This window comes from Sturnira hondurensis, unplaced genomic scaffold, assembly GCF_014824575.4.
Source record: "Sturnira hondurensis isolate 20B ecotype Veracruz unplaced genomic scaffold, ASM1482457v3 Scaffold0022766, whole genome shotgun sequence".
Classification (NCBI taxonomy): Eukaryota; Metazoa; Chordata; class Mammalia; order Chiroptera; family Phyllostomidae; genus Sturnira; species Sturnira hondurensis.
The window spans coordinates 168,758-192,475 of record NW_028095397.1 but is presented as its reverse complement, the minus strand read 5'-3'; the positions used below and the strand labels follow the sequence as shown (position 1 = coordinate 192,475).

Below are 23,718 nucleotides of genomic sequence, written 5' to 3'. Positions count from 1 at the left end.
TGTCCACCCTGTCGTCAACAGGACAACAGGCAGGAGCCAGTCCGATGGGCTGTGTCGGTCGTGGCCTTCCTGTAACCGCTGCTCCTGTCTCTTCCCCCGAAGGAGAGCAACGTTAGATGGTCTTCAGTAGCCCTCTTTTTCTGCCTCGGCACAACCAGGGGTATGATGAGATCTGGGGCAAGGAGGCTTCATAAGTAGATAGCGTCACAACTGTTTTATTCATGGCACCCTTTTGAATTTCAGAAATTTTGCTAGCAGGTTGGAAGGGATTGGGAGTCTGTGAACAAAACGAAACAAGGCGGCTCCGGTCCCACCACACGGGACCCTCACTGTTCCCCAGAATCTGTAACGTTGGCAGCTGGGTGCCAATGTTGGCCTTGGGTGGCTGTCCTCCCACCTGGCCTTGCCATGAGAGCAGAACAGGCCTGTGCTGAACTGGCCTTGCCCCTGCATACATGCAGCAACACACATGCATGTTCTGGTAGACGTGCTTCCTGTTGTTCCTACGTCTCTGCCACTCTTACTCAAAGTCCGTCACTTAATTTCATTGCACTGCCTATTAGGGATTGTCCTGCCCTCTCCACCAGCATCTGAGGTTCCCACCCACGGGACTTCCGCAGGCCCCTGGCAGCCAAAGTATCAAAGCTGCTGGGCTTCAGAGCGGCCATGTGAAGAGCGGTGGTCCTGTGAGACACCCAGTGGGTGCTGCCTGAGGGAGAAAACCTTGGCAGTTACTGTATGTTTTGGACCATAAGGTGCACTTAGGTTTTAGAGGAGGAAAATAGGAAAAAAAAATTTGAAGCAAAAATGTGGTAAAATATTTAATAACATAAATAACATAATATTTCACCAATGTAAATGTAAAGCTATATTCGGACTGTAAGATGCATCCCCTTTCCCCCAAAATTTGGGGGGGGTGTGTCTTATAGTCTGAAAATTATGGTAAAAGCCACTAAGATTTGATGATTGTCAGTACGTAAGACTGCATTCAGTATGGGTCTGTCTTTATCTGAGGACCGCATAACTTACTTGTAGCAGAAAAAGTCTTACAACCAACCAAAACTTGGTGCTTCACCCCTGAAAAGCTTGAAGCTTCTGTTATAAATGCCCTTTTTATTTGTATTCATTGGCTATGTAACAAAACTTTAATGCCTTGAAGCCTACAGCCATCCTGCGAGTGATTTCTAAGGCAGTCATTGTGGTCATTTTCTAGTGTACAGCTCAGTAGTGCTGAGTGTATCTACAGCGCCGGGCAGCCAGTCTCCAGAACTTTTCACTCGAAAACCTGGGACTCTGCACCCCTGAAATAACCACCCATTCCCCTCCCCGAGCCCTGGGCACCACCAGCCTCTGTTGCTGTGAATTTGAGGGCCTTGCATACCTTCTATAGTAACAGGTGTTGTTATTTTTAAAGCATGAAGTGTTCACGTGCCCATTTTTCCCTATGTCAAAAATAGATGGCATTTAGTCACCTTTTATAACTGTGTCTTTGAAAACGGACCTGGGCCCTGGCTGGGTGGCTCAGTTGGTTGGGACATTGTCCTGTGCACCAAAAGGTCGCAGGTTAGACTGCCAGTAAGGGCTCATGTCCAGGTTGTGGGTTCCATCCAGGTCAGGGCACGGTACAGGAGGCAACTGAGCGATGTCACTCTCTTTACCTCCCTCTCTTCTTCCTGCTTTAAGATCAATGGATGTGTCCTCAGACAAGGATTAACATAAAGTAAAAATGGGAGCTGGAGGCTGAAGGATGCAGCCAGCTGGCCATCCCTCGCCCGTGACAACAGTCACACTGACTTCTGCGACACGCAGGACACTTGAATCTGGTCTCGTTTTTCATTCAGTGCCGTGCTGAACAGAAGCTCGTAATTCTAGATGGGGAAGAAAAGCAAACTTTTAAAAAAGATTTTTAAAACCTTTAGAAAACATTTTAAGCTGCTCTGAGGCAGAGGATGACTCTCTCTGTGATTCAGAGACTCCTGTCCCTTCATCTGCCTCCACTGTAAGGAGCCTCCGGTCTGGGTACCCCCAGTCTATCCACACATCACACGAGTGATTTAAAATTGTCCTTCTTTGGGGGGAAAACAGATTAAGTCTCAGCTCCCCATGAATAGCTCTGCTCTATCCTTTTTAATAAAGAAGAGTTAGACTGGACCAGTGCCGATGGCATATTTACCTTCATGAGCCAAAAAAAAAGAAAAGAAAAAAAAGTTAATTACTGCTCGGAGCAAGTTAGTCCGGCTGTCCTGAGCTGCCTTTTATTACTTGCTCCCTTCATTAGCTTTCCTCCCTGGGTTGGCTGCTAATAGCTGCCTGGTCGCATAGGCTCAAAGCTGCATCTGTGCCCTGAGCAGAGAAGTGGGACCCTAGCCAAGGGGGTGGAGTTGGGGCGGAGCGGCTGTTTGAACACATCAGCTCCCGTTAGCAGGACGCCTGGCTTGCCCAAGGGGCGCTGAGGTCTCGGAGTGTGGCGGCTGGCGGGGCACCCAGCACAGCGTGGTGACTGGGAGTCATGTTGGCCCCTGGGAGCAGAGTGCCCCTGGCATCGGCAAGAGAGACGCCTTTTCTCAAAGGCTGATGGCCGCACCACTGGGTCACTGGACCCTGTGGAACAGAACAGGAGTCCTGGACTTCTGGCGAGTTGAGAAAAGTTTTACTTCTCAAAAAAGTCAATGTCTGACTGAAGACCCTGTTGCATGTACCACAGGGTAGTTGATGGTTTGATAAAAAAAAACTGTGTGGGGAGGAAAAACATAGCATCTCTCTGTGGAAATCTGAGTAAGTTCTTTAGCCATTTGAACTCTTCTTTTCTGATGTGTAATTGACATATAACATTGTATGAGTTTCAGATGCTCAACATACTGACTCGATACAGGCACAACTCAGAGGTGCTGCGGGTTCACTTCCAGACCCCCGCAATAGAGCAAATACTAAAATAAAGCAACTCACATGAATTTTTGATTTCCCAGAGCATCATAAAAGTTGTTTACACTATACTACAGTCTATTCAGTGTACAATAGCACTATGTCTAAAATACAATGTATGTGATTTAATTTAAAAATACTTCATTGCTAAAAATGCCAATCATTCTCTATGCCTTCTGTGAGTTTTTGTCTTTTTGCTGGTGGAGGGTCGGCCTGGATGTTGGTGGCTGCTGGCAGCTGGGACGGCCACGGCAGTTTCTGAAATAGGACAACAATGGCCTTTGCTCTGTTGGTTGGTTTTTAGTCTCAGAAGGACCTCCTGTAGTGGCAGGAAACTGTTTGATAGCACTTTACCCACAGTTGAGCTCCTGTCAGAATTGGAGTTGGTGGTCTCAAACCCAACCACCGCTTCATCAATTAAGTTTGGGGAATAGTCTAAATCCTTTGCTGTCATTTCAACAAGTTTCACAGCATCTTCACAACAAGTAGATTCCATCTCAAGAAGCCACTCCCTTGGCTCATCCACGAGAAGCAACTCCTCATCCATTCAAGCTTTATCCTGAGGTTGTAGTAATTCAGTCACATCTTCAGGCTCCACTTCAAATTCTGGTTCTCTTGCTGCAGTTACTTCCTTACTGAAGTCTTGGACCCCTCAAAGCCATTCACGAGGGTTGGAATCACCTTCATCCAAACTCCTGCTGAGTTGCTATGTTGGCCCTGGCTGGGTAGGTCAGTTGGTTGGAGCACCATCCTGATACACCAAGCTGGTGGGTTCAATCCCTGCTCAGGGCACATGCACAAGTCAACCAATGAATGTGTAAATGGGTGGAGCAATGTGGCAATGTTTTTCTCTCTGTTTTCCTCTCTCTCTCTAAAACCAATAAATTTTTTAAATAGTTGCTATGTTGACCTTTTAACACAAATCATGGATGTTCTCAATGACATCTGGAATGGTGAATTCTCCCCCCGCCCCCCGGTTTTCAATGGATTTTGCCCAGATCTATCAAATGAGTCATTATCTGTGGCAGCTATAGCCTTACAAAGTGTATTTTTGAAAATAGATTTTTAAGATTTTATTTATCTTTAGAGGGGAAGAGAAGGAGAGAGGGAAAGAAATATGAATGTACGGTTGCCTCTTGTGTATCCCCTGCTGGGAACTGGCCTGCAACCCAGGCATGTGCCCTGACTGGGAATTGAACCATGATCCTTTGGTTCGCAGGCCCGTGCTTAATCCACAAAATGTATTTTCTTAAATAATAAGACTTGAAAGTCAAAATTACTCCTTGATCCATGGACTGTAGAATAGATATTATGTTAAACAGGCATGAAACCAACATTAATCTCACCGTCCATCAGAGCTCTTGGGTGACCAGGAACCTTGTCAGAGAGCAGCTGTATTTTTAAAGGAAACTTTTCTTCTGAGCAGTAGCTGTGGACTTAAAACATTCAGTGAGCTGTGTGGTAGACAGCTGTGTGGTCATCCAGGCTTCACTGTCCATTTGTAGAGCACAGGCAAGTAGAGCACCATTCCCAAGGGCCCCAGCATTTCCAGATGGGAAGTGAGCGCTGGCTTCAGCCTGAAGTCACAGCTGCATTCGGCCCTCACAGGAGAGCCAGCCTGTCCCTGAGGCTGTGAAGCCAGCACCTCTCTTCTCTGGCTGCAAAGGTCCTAGATGGCATCTTCTCCCAATGCAAGACTGTTTTGCCTACATTGAAAATCCTGTCTAGTGCAGCCACCATTATGAATCATCTCAGCTAGCTATTCTACATCACTTGCTGCTTCACCTTGAATGTTATGTTATGTTATGTTACATGTTATGGAAATGGCTTCTTTCCTTCAAACTCTCAACTAACCTTTGCCAGCTCAGACTATTCTGCAGTTTCCTCACCTCTCTCTAATTCTTTTAGGGTGATACTATGAGTCTTATTTTAACCCTTGGGTAGCGGTATAAAAGAATGATTCTGAGCCCTGATTGCTATGGCTCAGTGAGTTGGGCATTTTTCCCACAAACCAAAAGGTCCCCAGTTCAATTCCTGGTCAGGGCACAGCCCTGGGTTGCGGTCCAGGTTCCTGGTTGGCAGTGTGCGAGAGGCAACCAATTGTCATTTTTCTTGCATATCAATATTTCTCTCCCTCTGTCTCTCCCTCCCTTCCCCTCTCTCTACAAATAAATAAACTCTTAAAAAAAGGAATAATTCCAAGATTAAGAAAAAACAGGAAGCGAGAGCAGCGTTTGGTTACAGGAAGCTTAAGGGCCCATAATCTCAGTGACGCTCCCCCAGTCCGGCCAAAGGGGGAGTCACACTCTGTAGTTCACGACACTTGAAAAACAGCCTTTCTATTGCACTTACAATACCTGATTTCTGAGCCACGACCAATCATGGGCCTGCTTTGTGTCTTATTTTTAAAATAGTTTGTGCTTTCTGTGAAGACTATGAGGTAATGCATATGATGTAGGTTAGCAACATTTATCAATCATCTTTAAAAATTAGATCACGGATGCATAGGAAGAGAACCCTGCTGGAGGAAAGAACTGTCCTGTCACTGGAGGCCAAGGGCCAAAGGGGCCTCTCTCTCCAGAGTTAGCACATTGACAGACACACAAAATAATGATCAAATTCCACATCAACACAACACTGGGAACAGTGGGGTTTTTTTTACCAATTTTAATTTGTGAACCAATAATTGTTTTAATTTAATAAGCACGAAAATAAAAATCATAGGAAACAAGGGACTGGCTACAAGTAAACGGTGAAACACTTGGGCATTTTCACTTTTTCTCCAGACAAAACAAACAAACAAACAAACAAACAAATAAAAAACCTGTCCACCCAGGAGCTAATCCATTTTCCACACTCATTACCATTCAGATGAGTCTTCTGGAAAACAAAGATGTCAGCATAGCTCTTTCCAGTGCCTGAGAACGCCTTTTTTACTTGGTTCTACAAATAAAGAGGACCCTCTGGATCTAATTAAGAGATTTTTCACCTGCCATCATTCATTCACGCGGCTTGCAGACACGCATGGAGCACGTGCAGGGTGCAGGGTGCGACGTGAAACCCTGTATCGCACCAAGCGTGGCGCACAATGGGCCAATCATAAAACTGCACTCTCAATTCATCTTGTGAGTTTTAATGATTCGGTCCTCACATCCAGCGAGGCCTCACTGATAGCCGGGGGCTGGGCTGGCCCTGGGGCTGAAACACTGAACTTGGTCCCTGCTGTCACGTGCTCCCAGCTAATGGAGAGGCAGACACGTAAACAAGTAATTACCACGCGACAGTGACAGTGTGCCACTGTAAGGAAGCACGGGGCTTCCTTTGTGACAGTGTGAGAAAGCCTCTGTGATTGAGTGTATGTATGCATGTGTGTGCACAAGCGCATGTGTGTGTCTGTGTGAGCCTCTGTGTATGCAGGCCCAGGGGGGAAAGGTGGGTGTGTCTTCTCATTTATTCCCTCCGTTCCACAGCTGAGAGGGACAACAAGGGTCAGTTCTACTTAAAGTTGTGGACAGGGACCTTTACATCTGAGAAGCAGCCACTTGATCTGGATTTTTTAAAGGTCCCCCCCCAAAAAAGTGGGTGTATTTCCTTCAAGGTCACACTGTTGCATTTAGACTTAGGTGCTGGTGGTTCTCTGAACCTTACCTCTTTTCATAACCATATTGTTAGGGTTGAAAGAAAAAATAACACTAGGGTTATTTTGCAGGGACAAAAGGAACTCATATTCAGCAGAAGGGAATAGGTAATTTTTTCAAAGGAAACAGTCCAATAAATATGCAAACCTTAGCAGTCTCTTCTCTTCCAGCAGGTGTATGAGTCAGCTGTATCAGACTATAAAATCCTTCCTGAAAACAGTATTTTCCTGATAGCTGGGTTGATTTTTAAAATTATAAAACATTAATTTTCCTCAAGGACCTTTTCACTTCAGCTTTTAGTATCTGAGATCTGATCTGGGTCGTAGGTGTTCAGAGCACAGCATTTTTCGTGCCTCTTCAAACACTGCCAAGGAAGTGAAACAGTTGATGTCCACCCCATGACCCAGCACTTAATTCCTACTGATCTGTACTTGATTTAATTCTTAAAGGTATTGGTCACAAAGAGTGGCCTTCTCCTGACATCGAGGGCAAGTTGGAGCTGTCTGTATTCTAGTCATCAGCTGCTGTGTGGCCATGACCAACAAGAGGCTGTGGGCTGTGCAGGGTGCACTTGTGCCCACCCCCCAGTCTGTGTCCCTCTGGTAACCCAGAGTGGAACGTAGTGAAGCTGATACTTGGTGATGCACTTTCAGAGAAGCCAGTTTAATCCACCTCGATATGAGATCCTATCATCTTGAGAGGCTTGGGGACGATGCGTGCTGCGTGTGTGTCCTTGCTCAGCTTAGATGGCACAGAGGCCATGCCGTGGGGACTCAGGGATATGAGGTGGCAAGAGGGATGAGCAGACCAGTTTGGCGGGAGGTTGAGTTGCACAGAGCTGCGGTGCTCTTTTTAATGCCCAGCTCAGTCTGGGAGCCCTAGGACTTTGACATTTCAAATTTCCTTTATTGGAACAATCTATGGCTTTGAGTTTTTGCAGAGGCCCCTGGGCCCCATCGCTCTGAACATTTACATGCATTGCAGGGTCTTCCTCGTGTTTCTGTGCTGGGCAAGCAGATCACAGGCTCAGAGGCTGTGTGCTGGCCTGGTCCACCCGGCTCTGGCACAAACATGCCCTGGAGGCCGGGAAGGGTGCAGCTGGCCAGAGGCTCCTGTCCCTGGGTCCCGTGCCACTGATGCAGGTGGCTCAGGGACCTTGGTCCGGCCCAAGGGGACACTGCAGACATCCCAGGTGCCCTGCCCAGAGGGAAGGTTCACTACTGAGAGCCAGTTGCTGTGGGTCCTTCTGTTATTTGGAAAAGACAATGTCAAAATCTAACAAAAGTGTTTTTACAGTCCCTCGGTGCTTTGGTGATTTGAATAGCAAGTGGAGGCTAACTCTGGTGTCCTGCTTCACGGGGACATGCACACGGGCCACGGCTGTCCTGTGCCATGATGGGACATTTATGGGACACACAGGCAGTGAGAGAGGGTGTGTTTGAAAATTCAGTTAAAGGTAACAAAATAGAGCACTCTGACTCTAAACCCCTTTCACTAGAAAATGGCCTGTACTTTAAGAGAGAATTTGGAGTGTCAAAATATGTACCAAATATAAATAATGAAGACATTTCTGATAACAGCACCGCCTCAAGTCCACCAGAACCTGAAAGGAACTGAGATTCTTTCTCTGTTGCCTATATCATTCCCAGTGTCTAAGTGGCAAAACACAAACTGAACTTTAACATTATTTTAAGTTTTAAAACATATTTAATTAGAAAGATATTTTTCTTACGTTAATTTTAATTAATGTACTTATTTAATATAAAAGTAAACACTATAATTGTATTTTTCTTCCTGCTTTTGAAAATCAGTTCTAAAAACAGCACATGCCCTAGAGATTCACTTATTTAAAAAATACTTTCTGTAATACAATGAACATTTGATTTGGCGTGGTAAGTTAAAGGCTGTATTTCCAGCTTGCACTGGGAGCTCATTTCTGTAGGCGACTCATGCAGGATTTTGTTCCTGTGGGGACCACACCACGGGTAACCATGTCAGTAACCTGATACTGTAGTGGCAGGACCCCCGGGGCCCCTCAGGAAGTGCGTTACCGCGTCTCTGTCACTTGTGGGGGCAGCAGCCAGACCAGGAAGGGGCGGCCAGGCCTGGGGATGACCTTGCACCTCCTGGGCAGGTGGGGCCTGCTTTGTGCCATGGTCTGTAGGGGAGATAGGTAGATGGAGAATAACATCCTGGGTAAGTTTTCTCGAAAATTCTGTTTTCCACCTTCCCAGCTTCTGTAAGGCTCCCTGCCTGTGAGGAGAGCCCTTTGTCTGGGCCGAACAAGGTCACCCACTTAATCTTCTGGGAGCACGTGAGTGGCCAAGTGCCGCTAATCTGCAGAACCCTGGGGCAGCGCCCCGTCACAGGCTGGTCTGACTCCTCCACGAGAAAGTGGCTCCCTGGGCCAATGATGGATTGCTCGTTCTCTTTAAACAACAGCCAAGATGGCGAAGGCCCCGGGGGGACAGGCCGAGTGCGGTGGGAATGGGCAGATCCGATGCGGTTCAAGTTCACCTGACAAAGCCACTGCTCTGAGAAAGGATTATTCACACTGGCTTTATGGGCTGAAAGCTCGAGCTCCTGGCACAGCTGCAAAGCTTGCTCACGCAGCCGCTTACGCACCGTGACAAAGAGACTTGTTTTTCTCTCACCCCCCCCCCCCACCTCACACCTAGTCTGCGAGGAGTCTGCACCGTGACAAAGAGACTTGTTTTTCTCTCACCCCCCCCCCCACCTCACACCTAGTCTTCGAGGAGTCTGCGTGGATGAGCCTGTGTGTGCGGTGACGGCTGACAATGAGCTTCGCCTCCCACGAGAGCGGTGCCCGACCTCCGACATCCAAGGAACAAAACCGGTCTCCTCCTGTCTAACTTCACCCCTGGAACTCAGCTTTTTAAATACTGTCATCTCACAACTCCACAGGCAGAAGATTAAAATACAAAGTCATTATTTAGTTCAATTTAGAAAAGTGATAATGGAGTTTTTGTAAAAAAAAAAAATCACTTGAAAATTTCCCAGTATCAATTTTGCTATCAGAAAGAACTATGAAAGACTAGAGAAGGAAATTAGAAACGTTAAAGACATCACTTCCCTGATTGTACCAAATACCCAGCTCACATGGAAAATCCCTGCTGGTCCCTAGATGCTATTTTGTCATTGGTTTCTCGTCCCACTTTCAGGGAAAGACTGACCGAGGGGGAGCAGCCTCTACCAGCACCTACAGCATGAGTCCCCCCCAGTCCGCGGACAGCGTGCCCTTCACAGTCACCTGGCCCAGGTCCACTTCATTAATGCAAGATGGAGATGCCACAATTCCATCAATGCTTTATGCCCTGTTTGCAAAGAGCTTATAACCATGAATTGAGTTTCAATTTTAAGTCACTTTTTCTGTATCTTTTAATCAGAACTTTTATTATAACTTTATAATAATCAGAACTTTTATTATAACTTTTATCTTTTATTATAACATGATTTCCTTTATTTTGTTAATAAGGTAATTTTTCCAATTTCTTTAATAAACTTGTTAGTACGGGTTCTTCAAAAAGCAAATCCCAAGAAGGGGTTAGACACATGGGACATGTTTTTGGGGAAAGGACCATTACAGGATGAATGGTAATTGTGTCCGAAGCAGAGAGCCTCCCCAGGCCTCGCACTGTCATTAAATGTGGGCCTGAAACCGACTGACACTCACTCACCAGCTCTCACAAATCATGGCCCAGACCCAGCCCTCTGGGACCAGGCTGTGCTGAGCCCCGTGTACCTGCAGGAGAGACCTCGGCCCACTGCCATCAGCCCTCAACCCACGCCACCCGAGGCTGGTCTGGGCGAACGGCGAACGGCCTGGTCAGAGACAGACGATGGCAGATCTCATTGCAGTCCACGTGCTGGTGGGTGAAGAAGTAAGAAATGCCCCGTCTTCCAAAGTTGGCGGCGACGCCTTTCTGGTCCACAGAGTGGATCTGGGGGTCTGTCAAGTAGATGAGCCCCTTTCCGTCACCAGTCACCCAGCCTGGAGGGGGGAGAAGCCTGCCTGAGAGCAAGGTCTGCTGTGCATGTCAGCAAAGCCTTTCAGGAAAACTGTATGGACTCAGACACTTAAGACGAGGTCACCCTGTGCCCTACACTTAATGCATCTCCGCTGAGGGATTTCGTGTTACAAAGTCCAATTACTGCTCTTAAGAAGGAAGAACTGAATATTGGATAACTGAATTTGTCATATACAACACACCCAAACCACCGATTTTCAAGGAATTACAGAGTAATAAAATGTACTTACGTAATTACAGAAAATCACAATATTGAATGGTTTTCTCATAACTCCCACATTTCTTTAGTGCCTTATTCATGAATTTATATAATTTGCTTAACAAGCTTTTATTGAGTGCACATAGCGCACGAAACACTGGTTCAGACGCCAGGCACACTGCACCAGACAGGCCGTCAGCCGTCTGTGCCTGTTGAGCTAAATGCTTGTGAAACGAGGTGGACTGAACGCTGGTCTGAGCGAGTGTGAGTCCCATTGTGACAGGAAGTCCTGCCAAATGCTGTGGAAGGGGGCAAAGAAGATCTGGGAGAATGTCATCAAATCACTGCCAGAAATAATTAGAAGTAACCTCTTTTATCATTTAAACAAAGTGCAGAGTGTTGGCTAATGATTCTGATAAGTAATACACCAGGAGAACAGAAATGAAATTAAAATATTAGGGCAGGACATGTAGAAGTCAGATTCAAGGACACATAGCTCTTGGTTCCCCAATGACCCCAATATCGCCCCTGTAGTGAAGGCAGAAGGTGGGAGCCAGGCAGGAGCCAGAGAGTTTCACATATTGAAACGTTCACCATGAAGAAACGCAGTCAGCTCAAGTTCACCAGGCAAAATTTAAAAATCTGTCATGGATTTGCTCCAGAATTTAGCTCAACAGAACGTGAGCCCAATCTTTACAGCGATTACTTGACATCTTAGAGACATATGCTGTAGATATTTTCTCAGGCATCATTTGCTACATAGAATCAAATCAATTAATTCTAAATATTCACTGAACAGTCTATTAGTGATTGGTAGAGCTAGTGACAAAAACCTCGTGTTTACAAATAAATAATTTTAAATACAAAAAGTAACCCCCAGTTTCACATACCTTGTAAATCTACCACAACTTCTCTGTGATTAGAAAACTCGTAAGAAAAATGTCCATAAGCCAGGCCATATTCCGTGGCTTTGTATTCCGTTTTCACCACTTTGGTGTTATTTGATAATTTTACAAACTCTCCCAGAATGTAAGGTTCCACACTGACACATCCTTGTATCCTCTTGCCCTCTAAAATCTGAAAAATAGAAATGGGGGCCCGTGGGACCTAACAGTGAAGGTACGGGCTTTGGGGACAAGTAGATACCACTTTGAATCTCAGCTTTGCCACTTAGGAGGTTTGTTACTTCTAGATTTTGGTGTTTTTTAAAAATTTATTTATTTATTTATTTACTTTTAGAGAGAGGGTAAGGGAGGGAGAAAGAGAGGGAGAGAAACATCCATGTGTGGTTGCCTCTTATGTGGCCCCCACTGGGGACCTGGCCTGCAACCCAGGCATGTGCCCTGACTGGGAATCGAACCAGAGACCCTTTGGTTTGCAGCCCGTGCTCAATCCATTGAGCTACACCAGCCAGGGCCAAGATTTTGCTTTCTTTATATGCATGTCAAGTGCTTAGCATGGTATAGCATGCAACAGAACCTAAAATTATTACTCTTGCATTAAAACACACACATCACACATGGGCTGTGACGTGTGATCCCCCTGGGGCAGGCTTGCAGGGGTCATGGCCAGATCATGAGCAGGGTCCCAGGCTGCTCTCCCGTGAGCATTTCTGCGTGTGTCCGACTTTGCAGACTTGTTTCAGAAGGTGAGAGTTGGTGTTTGTTAAATGCCTGGCATGGCACTCGACATAAAGACAGTACAAAACAGAAGACGGTTTGTCACTGTAGTAAAAACAGGCCTAAATAGGTCTGAAAATGTCACCAGGTAAAGAAAACAATCCTTTAGGCATGAATGAGGATCTCTGGAGAAGCAGGGTCTTCTCAACCCAAAGAGGAGAGAAGTTGGTGGGCAGTCGCCCCAATACGCTCCGAGAGGCATCTTTGTGAAGAGATTAATCAGCCTTGGAGGTCCCCGCACACAGAGCTGTGAGTCGTGGGTAGAAATGAGAGGAGAACAGGTTTGGAACAAAACCTTCATAACAGGTTTACTGGAAAGTAAAAACCTAATACTCGTGTTTTCTTGCTACTGTGTTGAAGCTATGGCACAGGGTTGGGGGCCAATAGGTATGAATTGGGGTCTGTGAGCCACGTTGAGGGGAAAGGCTGTCAGGCGCAGTCTCCAAAAGCAGAGGAGATGAAGAAAGGGCTGCTGAGGGCTGACCTGACCGTGGGGCCAGACACGGGATCCACAGGGTTCCCGTGCGACCAGCCCACTCAGGGGATGGCCAGTCCTGCCTCATTTACCTGTCTAGGTGGATGCAGCAGGTAGAGGAGGCTGGTGACTGAGCCGATTTTCGTGGCAATGATGGTGGAGGAGAATGAATGGTAGGCTGGGGAGAGAAATCTAACCTATGTTTACGGGCCCATTCTCCCAAGAACCTGCTCTCTCCAACCTTACCAGCAGTACCGCAGACGGGATATAGAATATCTGTGTTGGGATCTTCTGTTCATAAAGCCTCTTGTTAAATTCAGTCACGTAGTGCTGGGCAGTCATCTGTCGCTCCACGTCAGAGAAATGGAGCCACAGCTTCTTTGGGTCCTTGTACTCCTTCCCAACGTATCTACGAACAAACAAAACCACCTCGGTGGCTGTTTCCTGGAGGATGTAGCCACTCCGGTTCCCTGCTCTGTGCCGCCATCTCTGACCGGGGTCCCCCCCACTGGGCAGCTCTGCCCTGCAGCCCGTCAGCCCACCCTCATGCAGGTGACTCTGGGCTCCCAGCCATGTATCTACCTGGATGGGATGCATCTCAGGCCTCAAAGGGTTCTCCTGCCTTTTTGGCAGGATTGTTTATATATAAGAAATGTGGCTTTCATAGTTTAACTAGGCCCCTCTAGCACATTCCCTCTCCTGCCAGTGGGCAGATGGTCCGCCTTTCCTATCTTTTCCATAGGGTGGTAACATTTCCATAATGGGTCTGAGTCACACAGGTCTGTGCAAGACAGCTGACAGAACGTCGGTCAGTCCATGAAAACTGTTACCTGTAAGTTAATGAGGATGAGAGAGGAGTAGGAAGCTGAAATCATATATTCTGGCCAGCTACCTCAGCCTTTCAAAATCTCTTAAATGATTACAGCCGTCCCTCCTTATTTGTGGGGGGTACATCCCGGATCCCTGGTGGATGCCTGAAACTGCAAATGGTACTGATTCCTACATATACTACATTTTCCCTATACACACGACAAGGATTAATTTATTAAGTCAGGCATAGTAAGAGAGTAACAACAGTAACTAATGGTAAATGCACTGTCATAAGGTATGTGAATGTGGCACTGTGACATAAAATCAGGGTGACTTGAACTCAGGCACTGTGATACCTACCCGCTGAGCTACAACGGAGACACTGCTAAGTGACCAGTGGGTGGGGACATGATGGACAAAGGGATGATTCATGTCCTGAGAGGGACAGAAGGGACACTGCGTGGTGTCATCCAAATAGCACATGTTTAAAACTCGTGAGTTGTTTGTTTCTGGAATTTCCAGACTGTGGTTGACCAGGGGTAACTGAAGATGCCGAGAGCAGAAGAGCACTAAGGGGGCGACAGTGGCTAGCAGAGGGGAAAATCGGCCCTTTTTGGAGGAGTGGCATTGATGTTCTCAAGCAATACCTCCCCAGCGTTTCCTCTTGGTGAAGATGATGGACCCAGAAAGCGTTTCTTTGTCTGCCTTTCTTCTTCACGTTCAGGTAGTCCCCCAGGTACACTACAGTTTCCTGGGCCGTCCACAATTCAGACTTCTTAGAATATTTCAACAAAAGAGCATCTGTAAAAAGAAGATGAGGAAAATGGATCTTACGTTCCAAACGATATCACGATTGATGGACAAAGTTGAAGTAACACAGGTCCTCGTCCAGCATATCTGAAATCTTCAGCTTCTCTGTGCATTTCTTAAACGTTAGCCTCCTCGCGATGACTAATAAAAAAGGTAGCAAAGTACAATAAGCAAGAAAAGCTTTAGAATAAAATGCAGAATAGCCTTTGAGCCACAGAATCTCGTTTGTGATGGCAACTTTAAGAAAAAGGCAGGGTTTTTGTATGAAAAGAGAAGAGACTGAAGGGCCTTGGAACACAGACGGTCCTGGCACAGGCCCTGCACCTCTCCTGGCGACCTGGGTGCCAGGTCCCATGCGCAGCAGTAAGTCCAAATTGTACCTCAGTTTCCCAGCAACTCCAGGGATCCTAGATTACATATAAAGCACACCCTTTCCCCCTCTCCCTTGTTTTAAGTTGGGAAAATCCAGGAATTACTTGAAAAATTATAGCTACTGTACAAAGATGTAAACTGGACTGAGAAAGGAAAAGAGAGAATAAAAACTCTGCCTTGAAGAATGGAGAAGGTGGGTGAGCAAGAAGCAGCTCTTTGAGGAGAAAAACCAATGTGAACCTTGAAGAAGAAATGCTACATTTTAGGGTGTGGTATGATGTCACTTTCACGTGGAATAAAAAGAGAAAGAGAGAGAGAGATCGGAGTTGTGGTTACAGGGGTGGAGGTGGGGCAGTCTTTGGAGGAAGGCGGCCAGGCTCCAGTGTAAGACGCTGCGTCCACAGAGTGCAGCCAACAGCGAGCCGACTGCCACTGGCGCTGGGTCAGAGACCTGTGTCGTTCAGAGAGGAAATCCTGGGGGTTTCCATCATAAAAAGAATCTTTTCCCCTTTTTCTTCCTTTCATTTCTATTGTATTTACGTGAGAAGATGGATGTTAGTGAACCTACTGGAATCACTTCACTTGTAATCAAACCTTCATGCCACACGCCTCAAACTTACGCAGTGATATATGTCGATTATTTCTCAATAAAACTAGGAAAAAATACTGAGGCCTAGATCCACAGCCTGAGGTGTCAGACAGACATCCCTCGGGCGAGGCCTGGAGGTTCAAGAGCCTCTGGGGCCCACATGGTGCCTGAGAACTGCTACCTTAGAACCCAGTGCTTAGCCAGCTGCATGGCTTCTTCTGAAGTGCACTTTGCAGCATTTAAAATTTTTTTCAATAATTCTTCAGTATCTTGGGCATTACAGTGGAACCCTCTGGGCTAGGAGACCTAGCCCAGAGGCCTCGTCTGGTTTTCTTCCCGGAGCCTCTACCCACCCTACCCTCCCTGGACGTGTGCCTGGCGGGCGGCCCCACCCCAGGCCCGTTGCAGGAGAGAACCCCCAGCTGCTCCTCAGGTGGGAAGCCAGTGCTGACTGTGACGGGGGGACATTCGACCAGTCCCCTCACTGGCCAGAGACCCCTCGGTGCACAGGGGTAAAACGCTGCCCACTGGAAGGCTGGTGTTCCGCTGGGCCAGACTCTGCCTCCTGGAAGCCGTGTGGAGAAGTGCCGTGAGAAACTGCTGCCCATTAGTGAGAATGAACGAACGGGCACTGCAAGGAAATGGCCCCAGAGCCGCCCCAGAGCCTGACTGTCCCTGAGTCTGCCGAGATTCCCATCTCTAGACGGCCTCGTGTGTCCTTCTAGCAAACCTCCAAACACAGGTGACCCGAGTCCTGGAGCCTCTGGAGCCACCCAGCCAAGCCAGGGTGGCCTGCAGGGCATCTTTCTCCACCCCTTCCCGCATGACAGGATCTCCATGTCCCCTACACTTTAAGGGGTGAAGACCAGCATGGAGGTGTTCATCCCCCAAGAGCCCCAGCACGGAGGTGCCTCCCGGCTGCACCTGCCCGAGGCTGCCACACTCACCGTATGCCCGGCGCAGCTGGCTGGGCTTGAACACCCCGGTGTGCTCCAGCCTCTGGAACAGCCACTCATGTGTCACCCCCGCCAGCAGCCTTTCAAGGTCATCAGGCTCCAGGGTGCGAGCCTCCAGGGTTTCCTGCCTAGCTGACCCTGCCAAGGAGGCGAAAGAGCTCCCGCTGGAATTCAGGTAGGACCAGGGGCTGCCCCCCTCCGAGGACCCGCTGGAGAACGTGGGAGAGCTCCACCAGCTCGCCAAGGACGAGCTGGAGCTGTGGCTGCAGTTGAGCACATCTGCAGGCGCGTCCCCTTCCTCCGTGCTCGCACAGTCCTCACGGCTTCTGGGGGCGGGGGGCGGCCCAGCCCCTGGAGCACAGGGCTGCCTCGGGGCACACGGCCCGGGACGGTCGTGCTGCTCCATCAGGTTGAGGAGCTGGCCCTGCTCATCCACCGTGGATGCATCAGGGTCCACGTCTGGCTCTGGGGCTGAGTCCCTGCTTTGTCCCTTGTCTGGGTTCTGACGAGGCCAGAGAGGAGTGACAGAGCGACATGCCATCATGGAACTTCCGCCTGGAGAATCGCCTGTGCCTCCACGGGAGCCCCGGGGCATGTCCTCTGTGCCATCTGCTGTGTCCCCTTCCGGGTCCACCTCGGCAGGGCTCCCTTTCAATGCAACGCCAGTGCCACGTGTGAGGTCTCCCTCGTCTCCTCCAGACCAGTCTCTGGCAGCACAGCTGGTTTCTGGAGAGTCGTCCATCATTTCAAAGGTCTCTTCTTGGACTGAAGGAGGGGTGGCCATGTTCTTGGGCCAGTCAGGATCAGGAGACCAAGCAGCAGACCCAGAGGAGGGTCTGGGATGAGCAGAAGTGTCTCTGGAGCCTGTAGTTCTGACTTCCTGCATTTCTTCCAGACCACACTCCAGCTTCCCTGTGCTGAAGGCCATGAGTGTGGCCCTGGCACCACAAGGCGGGGCAGCGGCCAAGGGCACGTGAGGTGGATAGGACTCTGAACTATTTCCCTTGGACCCTGGGAAAGAGAGGTCATGAAGCTCTGAAGCCAGTGAGCACAGGGCTGTGCTTCCCTCGTCACTCCCTCGCACTCCCACGACAGCTGCAGGACCCTGAGTGTCTGCCAGATGCTCTCCACTAGGCTGTCCTCTGGTCGGGCTCTTGCCTCCTGGATCACTCACCTCTTCCCAGCTGCTGGAAGCACTGCACCTTGATAACTTGCTCCAGGAGCAGGAGCTCTGGCTGTCGGTCAGAATAGCTCCCCTGCTGCTGCGGTGGCCTGGTGACTCTGCCTCAGTCCCCACATCTGGGTCCAAGGGGACTCGGAAGGCATCTGAATGGGCCCAGCCTCTCCTTCCTGCCCTCCTGGGTACCTCCTGGCCATTCTGAGCCACCTGGGAGCAGGACATTCCCCCGTCTGCCTGGAGACACAGACTGTCTTCCGTACTCACGGTTTCTATGCTTTTTGTGTCTGTTTTAAGTGCAGTGATGCAGATTCCTGGGCTGGCATCTTTCTGTCTGTTTTTGTTGTTTTTACAAGTGCTTTTAAACACTTCACACATGGAAGTGTGGTGCTGTGAATAGGTTTCAAGGATTTTCTGGAAATCCACTTGCCCATACAGGGTGGGCTTGTGCAGCCCACACTCAAAACCCGCTGGGACATAAGCCCCGTCTTCTGAGGTTGCAAAGCTCTGAACCTGCAAATGGTCCTTCACCTGGCTGACAGCACATATGACTTCCCTGGCGAGAACGGCTCGCTCCTGACTCCCAGCAGAGGCACTGAATGCGTACAGCTTCCCCATGGCCTCACAGCAGAGCTGCCGGGCCACTCGGCCTGGCCCAGTCTCCCCGTGGAGCCGGCAGTGCACCGTGGCCAGGCCGAACGCCGCTCTGAGGAGACTGTGGAGCTCCTGCCTTCCTGTCGCCGCCTCGTTGTGTCTCTGGGTGAGGAGGCCGATCTCAAAGGCCTCTCTGGCTCCCCTCAGATGCGCAGTTCTTGTGCCCAGAGGACAGTCGCTAGAACCAGTGTAGGACAGCAAGCACGTGCCTCGGATGTTCTGAGAAAACAATACATGCAAAATCAGATGTGGACCTGAGCACTGGAGGTAAAACAGGAAAACCATGGAATTCCCGGAGAAAAGTCGTTAGAATACCATGAAGAAACAAACACGGTAGTGTAGGACGACAAGCATGTGACACGGGGGTGCTAGGAAAAACACACAATCGAACAGCGAATGCAGGGTTTTGGCGATAGAGGAGGAGGGGCTGGCAGGAACTACACCCTCCGCAGCCTCCAGTGTTTTGCATCAGTGACGACGTGAACGGAGTCTATGAGTGGGACGTGGGAAGTTTCTCTGTGCGAACGAGGCTGCTGTAGAGAAACATGTTGTCCCTGCAGTAATAGAGCAATGGACTGGTGGCCCCAAAGCCTCCTGTGCGTTTGAGTCCCCTGGGCAGTGTTTCAGCACTAAAGGTCTCCGGGGACCAATCCCAGACACTGCATTCACAGGATCAAGTGGGGAACCCAGGGCTGTGCTTCCTGAAAAGGCCCCTTGGTGACGGCAAAGTGCTGGGGACAGTGCTCTGGAGAAGACGGCCTCCACTCCTCTGGGGGAATTAGTGAGGTCCCACCAAGATGTCCCCACTCTTCCCTGAAACCTCCGCACAGGACCTCTGATCCTGTGATCTGACCATGACTCCCCCCAATGCCCCGCTTACCATGGCCGTGAGCACGAAGAGCGGCGTGTAGGGACTGAGGGCGGCCGCTAGCTTGCAGGCTTCTGCAGCCAACAACAGGCGGTGGTCCGCGTCCCTCAGCAGGCCCTGGGAGAGAGGAGAGGCCACAGCAACAGGAAGGCTATGAAGCCAAGTCTCATGGGTGCCCTGCCTCCCCCAACCCGTCCCAACTGCGTGAGAACTGGGACGCAGAAGAGTGACTGTCCCTCCCCCGCACCATCCGCACCCCAGAGAAGGCCAGCCTGGCACCCTGGCAGCAGCATCCGCACCATCCACTCTGGAGGGGCCCCCACGTTCTGCAGCCAGATCATGGCCGGTGTCTGAACTGTTCTCCGCAGAGAAACCTTTGACCTACAGTTTCACAGCAATGAGGTTTCTCCATTCAGTTTAGAAACATGCATGAGCAGCTTGGTGTCAGGCACTGTTCTAGACACAGGACGTGCAGAAGGGGAGCCTGCCAGGAGCTCGATTTCTGCTGTGGGGAGGGGACCCAACACCCCATGTGAGGGCAATGCGTGTGGGTGGGGCTGGGGAGGCCCAGAGGACAGCTTCAGTGAACGAGGGATGGACTTTTCCCCCTTTGTTTGTCCAGCAGCAAAAACAACAGTTAAGGGTCCAGGCATGGCCAGCAAGCTGCGTGGGTGTGTCCTCAAGCTCCTGGAACTGAGTGTGGCCACTTCACAAAAATGGCAACCTTGGAGATCATGTGAAAACCTCAGCTTCCACACAGTGCAGGAGAACAGGCCAATGTCCTCCCACCGAGAGAGACCCTGGCAGCTGGGGGGCCTGGTTCTGCTCCGGGCGGCTTCCTTAGAAGCTGCCCACTGCACACTTGACCCAGTATCTCTAGACCTCTGCTTATCTCTCTCTAAAATGGGGGTGACACCTGTTGCCCAAAGGACTTCATACACACAGACATGCTTTCTGGATTGTAAAGCAATGTATAAACAGTAGCAATCATTATTAGTAGGGCTAGGGGGCCTCAATAAGTGACTGATGCTTTGATTTGAGTAGCTGATGATGAAACTTTAAAAATGTTTAAAAACTTAAAAAAAAACACCTTTCCTTTGTCATTGAGGTGGCTCAGTTGTGGAAACTGAATTCTGCACTCATTTGGGAGCTCCTTGCCCGTCACTGAGTGACCTCCACATGTCTGGGGCCGGGCCAGGTGCTGGGGCAACACAGCCCCCAGGACACGCTGGAATCATCCCCCGCAGTGTGGACGTCACCCATGAGGGGAGACACTGTGCTCCCTGACTCCAGCATCGAGGAGGAGGATGCCTCTCTGCACTGGTTTGGCGAGTGATACTTACCAAGTTCGTCCATGGGCTATTTCTAAACTTCTCGTACTCTTGATTGCTCATGGACACAAAGAGGTCTGCCAGAATTCCTAATGAAGTAGAGATGCCCTGTAGGGAAAGGCAGGCATGCAGACAGACAGACGGAGAGACGGGAATTCACGGTGAGTCACTGCTTGTGCTCTGACAGGAAGGCGATCGGCCCTCCCTATGGACCAGTGCTTTGGGAGACCGCTGTTCTTGTGACACAGGGACACTGTCCCACCCTGAAGGTGCGGACACCATACAAACGCAGCTCTTCCCAGGAGGGCTCAGCGGCTTGCTCAGCCAGCTCTCTCCATGTGGCGGGCTGTCAGCAGCTCAGGGGATGCAGCAGCCCAATGCCCAGACCTACACAGAATAAACCGTCTGGCAGGAAAGCAGATCCTGCGTCTTTGCTTCTTGAATGAAGACGCAGTGTAAATAATTAAGCAACACTTTGCCCACTTCATTCAAAGAAATGATTTTATGTGCAAGCACCTGGGCACGGTCAGCTGGGCTACAGAGCGACACAAAGGCTAAATGTACAATGAAGCAGACAAACGACTGCCTCAGTAGAAATAACTACGTAAGTGGATAGTTACAAATCAAAATAGAAACACTAGGACTTCTGGCCAAGATGGAGGCGTAGGTAGACACACTGTGCCTCCTTCCTTGTGTAACCAAGAGGAGGACAACAAACTTAAAAACAAAAAGCAACCAGAACTGACAGAAAATTGAACTGTATGGAAGTCTGACAACCAAGGAGTTAAAGAAGAAATATTCATCCAGACCAGTAGGAGGGGTGGAGATGGGGAGCTGAGCTGGGAGGACTCGTGACAAGGCAATAGCTGGAGGACTGGGGCTGACATGGCCGTGGCTGGTGGACCCTGCGAGGCAGTGGCTGGTGCACCAGGTGGTCCCATACTCACATGCAGATAAGCCAGGAGGAACAACAGGGGAGCAAGACAGACCACACAACCCAGGGTTCCAGTGCAGGAAAATAAAGCCTCAAAGCCTCTGACTGAAAACACCTGTGGGGGTTGAGGAAGCAGCAGGAAAAACTCCCATCCTCACAGGAGAGTTTGTTGGAGAGACCAACAGTGTCTCAGAATGTACACATACCCATGCACCCAGGAGTCAGCACCAGAAAGGCACAATTTGATTGTGGGTAGTGGGGGAAGTGACTGAAAGCAAGCAGAGAGCAGAGCAAACAGCACTGTTCCTTCTTGAACCCCTCCCCCCACAGACAGCATCACAACTCAGCGATGTGGGTTGCCCCACCCTGGTGAACACCTAAAGCTCCACCCATTACTATGTAACAGATGATCTGAGACAAAAAAAAATGGCCTAAATGAAAGAACAGATCAAAGCTCCAGAAAAAATATAACTAAGTGATGAAAAAATAGGTAACCTATCAGATGCACAGTTCAAAACACTGGTGATCAGAATGCTCACAGAATTGGTTGAAGATGGTTGCAAATTAGATGAAAAAATGAAGGCCATGTTAAATGAAATAAAGGAAAATTTACAGGGAACCAATAGTGACAGGAAAAAACAGGGACTCAAATCAACAGTATGGACCAGAAGGAAGAAAGAATCATTCAACTGGAACAGAATGAAGAAATAAGAATTCAAAAGAGGCCTAGGAACCTCCAGGACACCTTAAAACATTCCAACATCTGAATCATAGGCATACCAGAAGGAGAAGAGGAAGAGCAACAGTGGAAAACTTATTTGAACAAATAATAAAGTAGAACTTCCCTAATCTGGCAAAGGAAATAGACTTCCAGGAAGCTCTAGAGAATGTCCCAAAGAAGGTGGACCCAAGGAAGAACACACCAAGCCACATCATAATTACATTACCCAAGATTAAAATGAAGGAGAGAATTCTAGAAGCAGCAAGAGAGAAGGGGACAGTCACCTACAAAGGAGTTCCCATCAGACTGTCAGTGGATTTCTCAAAAGAGACCTTAAAGGCGAGAAGGGGCTGGAAAGAAGTATTCCAAGTCATGAAAGGCAAAGACCTACATCCAAGATTGCTCTATCCAGCAAAGCTTTCATTTAGAATGGAAGGGCAGCCCTGGTTGGTGTAGCTCGGTGATTGAGCGTGGGCCTGCAAACCAGACAATTGCAGTTCAATTCCCAGGCAGGGCACATGCCTGGGTTGCAGGCCAGTTCACAGCAGGGGCCAGTTCCCAGCAGGGGATGCATAAGAAGCAACCATACATTGATGTTTCTCTTCCTCTCTCCTTCCCTTCCCGTCTAAAGACAAATAAATAAAAATATTTAAAAAAATAGAATGGAAGGGCAGATAAAATGCTTCCCAGATAAGGTCAAGTTCAAGGAGTTCATCATCACCAAGCCCTTATTATATGAAATGTTAATGGGATTTACCTAAGGAAAAGAAGGTAAAAATATGAACAGTAAAATGACAACAAACTCACAGTTATTAACAACTGAACCTAAACAAAAACAAAAACAAACTAAGCAAACAACTAGATCAGGAACGGAATCACAGAAATGGAGATCACATGGAGGATTATCAGCAGGGGAGTGGGGGGGGAGGTACAGAGAATAAGTAGCATAAATGGTAGGTAAAAAATAGACAGGGGAAGGTTAAGAATAGTATAGGAAATGTAGAAGCCAAAGAGCTTACATGTATGACCCATGGACATGAACTAAAGGGGGGGAATGCAGGTGAGATGAGGGGAGCACTGTAGAGGGGAATAAAGGGGGGGAAATGGGACAACTGTAATAGCATAGTCAATAAGATGTATTTTTTTAAAAAGAAAGAAACACTAACTATAGGCCAGGAGTCCAGTGTGAGTGAGAACAAAGCAGCACAGAAGCAGGCAGCCCAGGCCCCATCCTGTGCCGACATGCAGCCAACAGAACAGGATCAACAGAACCAGTAGGCAGCGAGGTGAACTGTGCCACAGGAGATGACCACCCAGGACAAACATGCGCACAACCAACCTTCTTATCCGGCTGAGGAAGCGTCAGGTACCCTGCGATCGAGGCCCACACTAACTCTGCTGCTTCAGACCACATCCCTGGAAAAAGAGGGGCATGGCGGTAACTGCTAGAGTCTGCTCTCATGTCAGAAAATGCCTTGAAAACTACAGAAGGGAGATTCATTAGTGCCTGTCAGAAAATTCCAGGCCAGGTCCA

At 48.8% G+C, this 23,718-nt stretch overlaps 1 protein-coding gene across 5 annotated transcripts in view; it reads right to left on the bottom strand.

The window, feature by feature from the left end:
• Window positions 1–5,672: 5,672 nt before the first annotated feature.
• ALPK1 (alpha kinase 1) overlaps window positions 5,673–23,718 on the bottom strand; it is a 56,441-nt gene continuing 38,395 nt past the window's right edge. For all 5 annotated transcript variants that reach the window (XM_037036280.1, XM_037036281.1, XM_037036284.1 and 2 more), the window contains 9 exons: window positions 23,524–23,600; window positions 20,542–20,637; window positions 19,211–19,315; window positions 16,491–18,549; window positions 14,420–14,573; window positions 13,209–13,371; window positions 11,699–11,885; window positions 10,324–10,572; window positions 5,673–8,718 (listed from right to left, as the gene is read on the bottom strand). In XM_037036280.1, coding sequence (XP_036892175.1) covers window positions 10,352–10,572; window positions 11,699–11,885; window positions 13,209–13,371; window positions 14,420–14,573; window positions 16,491–18,549; window positions 19,211–19,315; window positions 20,542–20,637; window positions 23,524–23,600 — 3,062 coding nt within the window. In that variant the 3' untranslated portion in view covers window positions 5,673–8,718; window positions 10,324–10,351. The remainder of the gene's footprint in view (window positions 8,719–10,323; window positions 10,573–11,698; window positions 11,886–13,208; window positions 13,372–14,419; window positions 14,574–16,490; window positions 18,550–19,210; window positions 19,316–20,541; window positions 20,638–23,523; window positions 23,601–23,718) is intronic.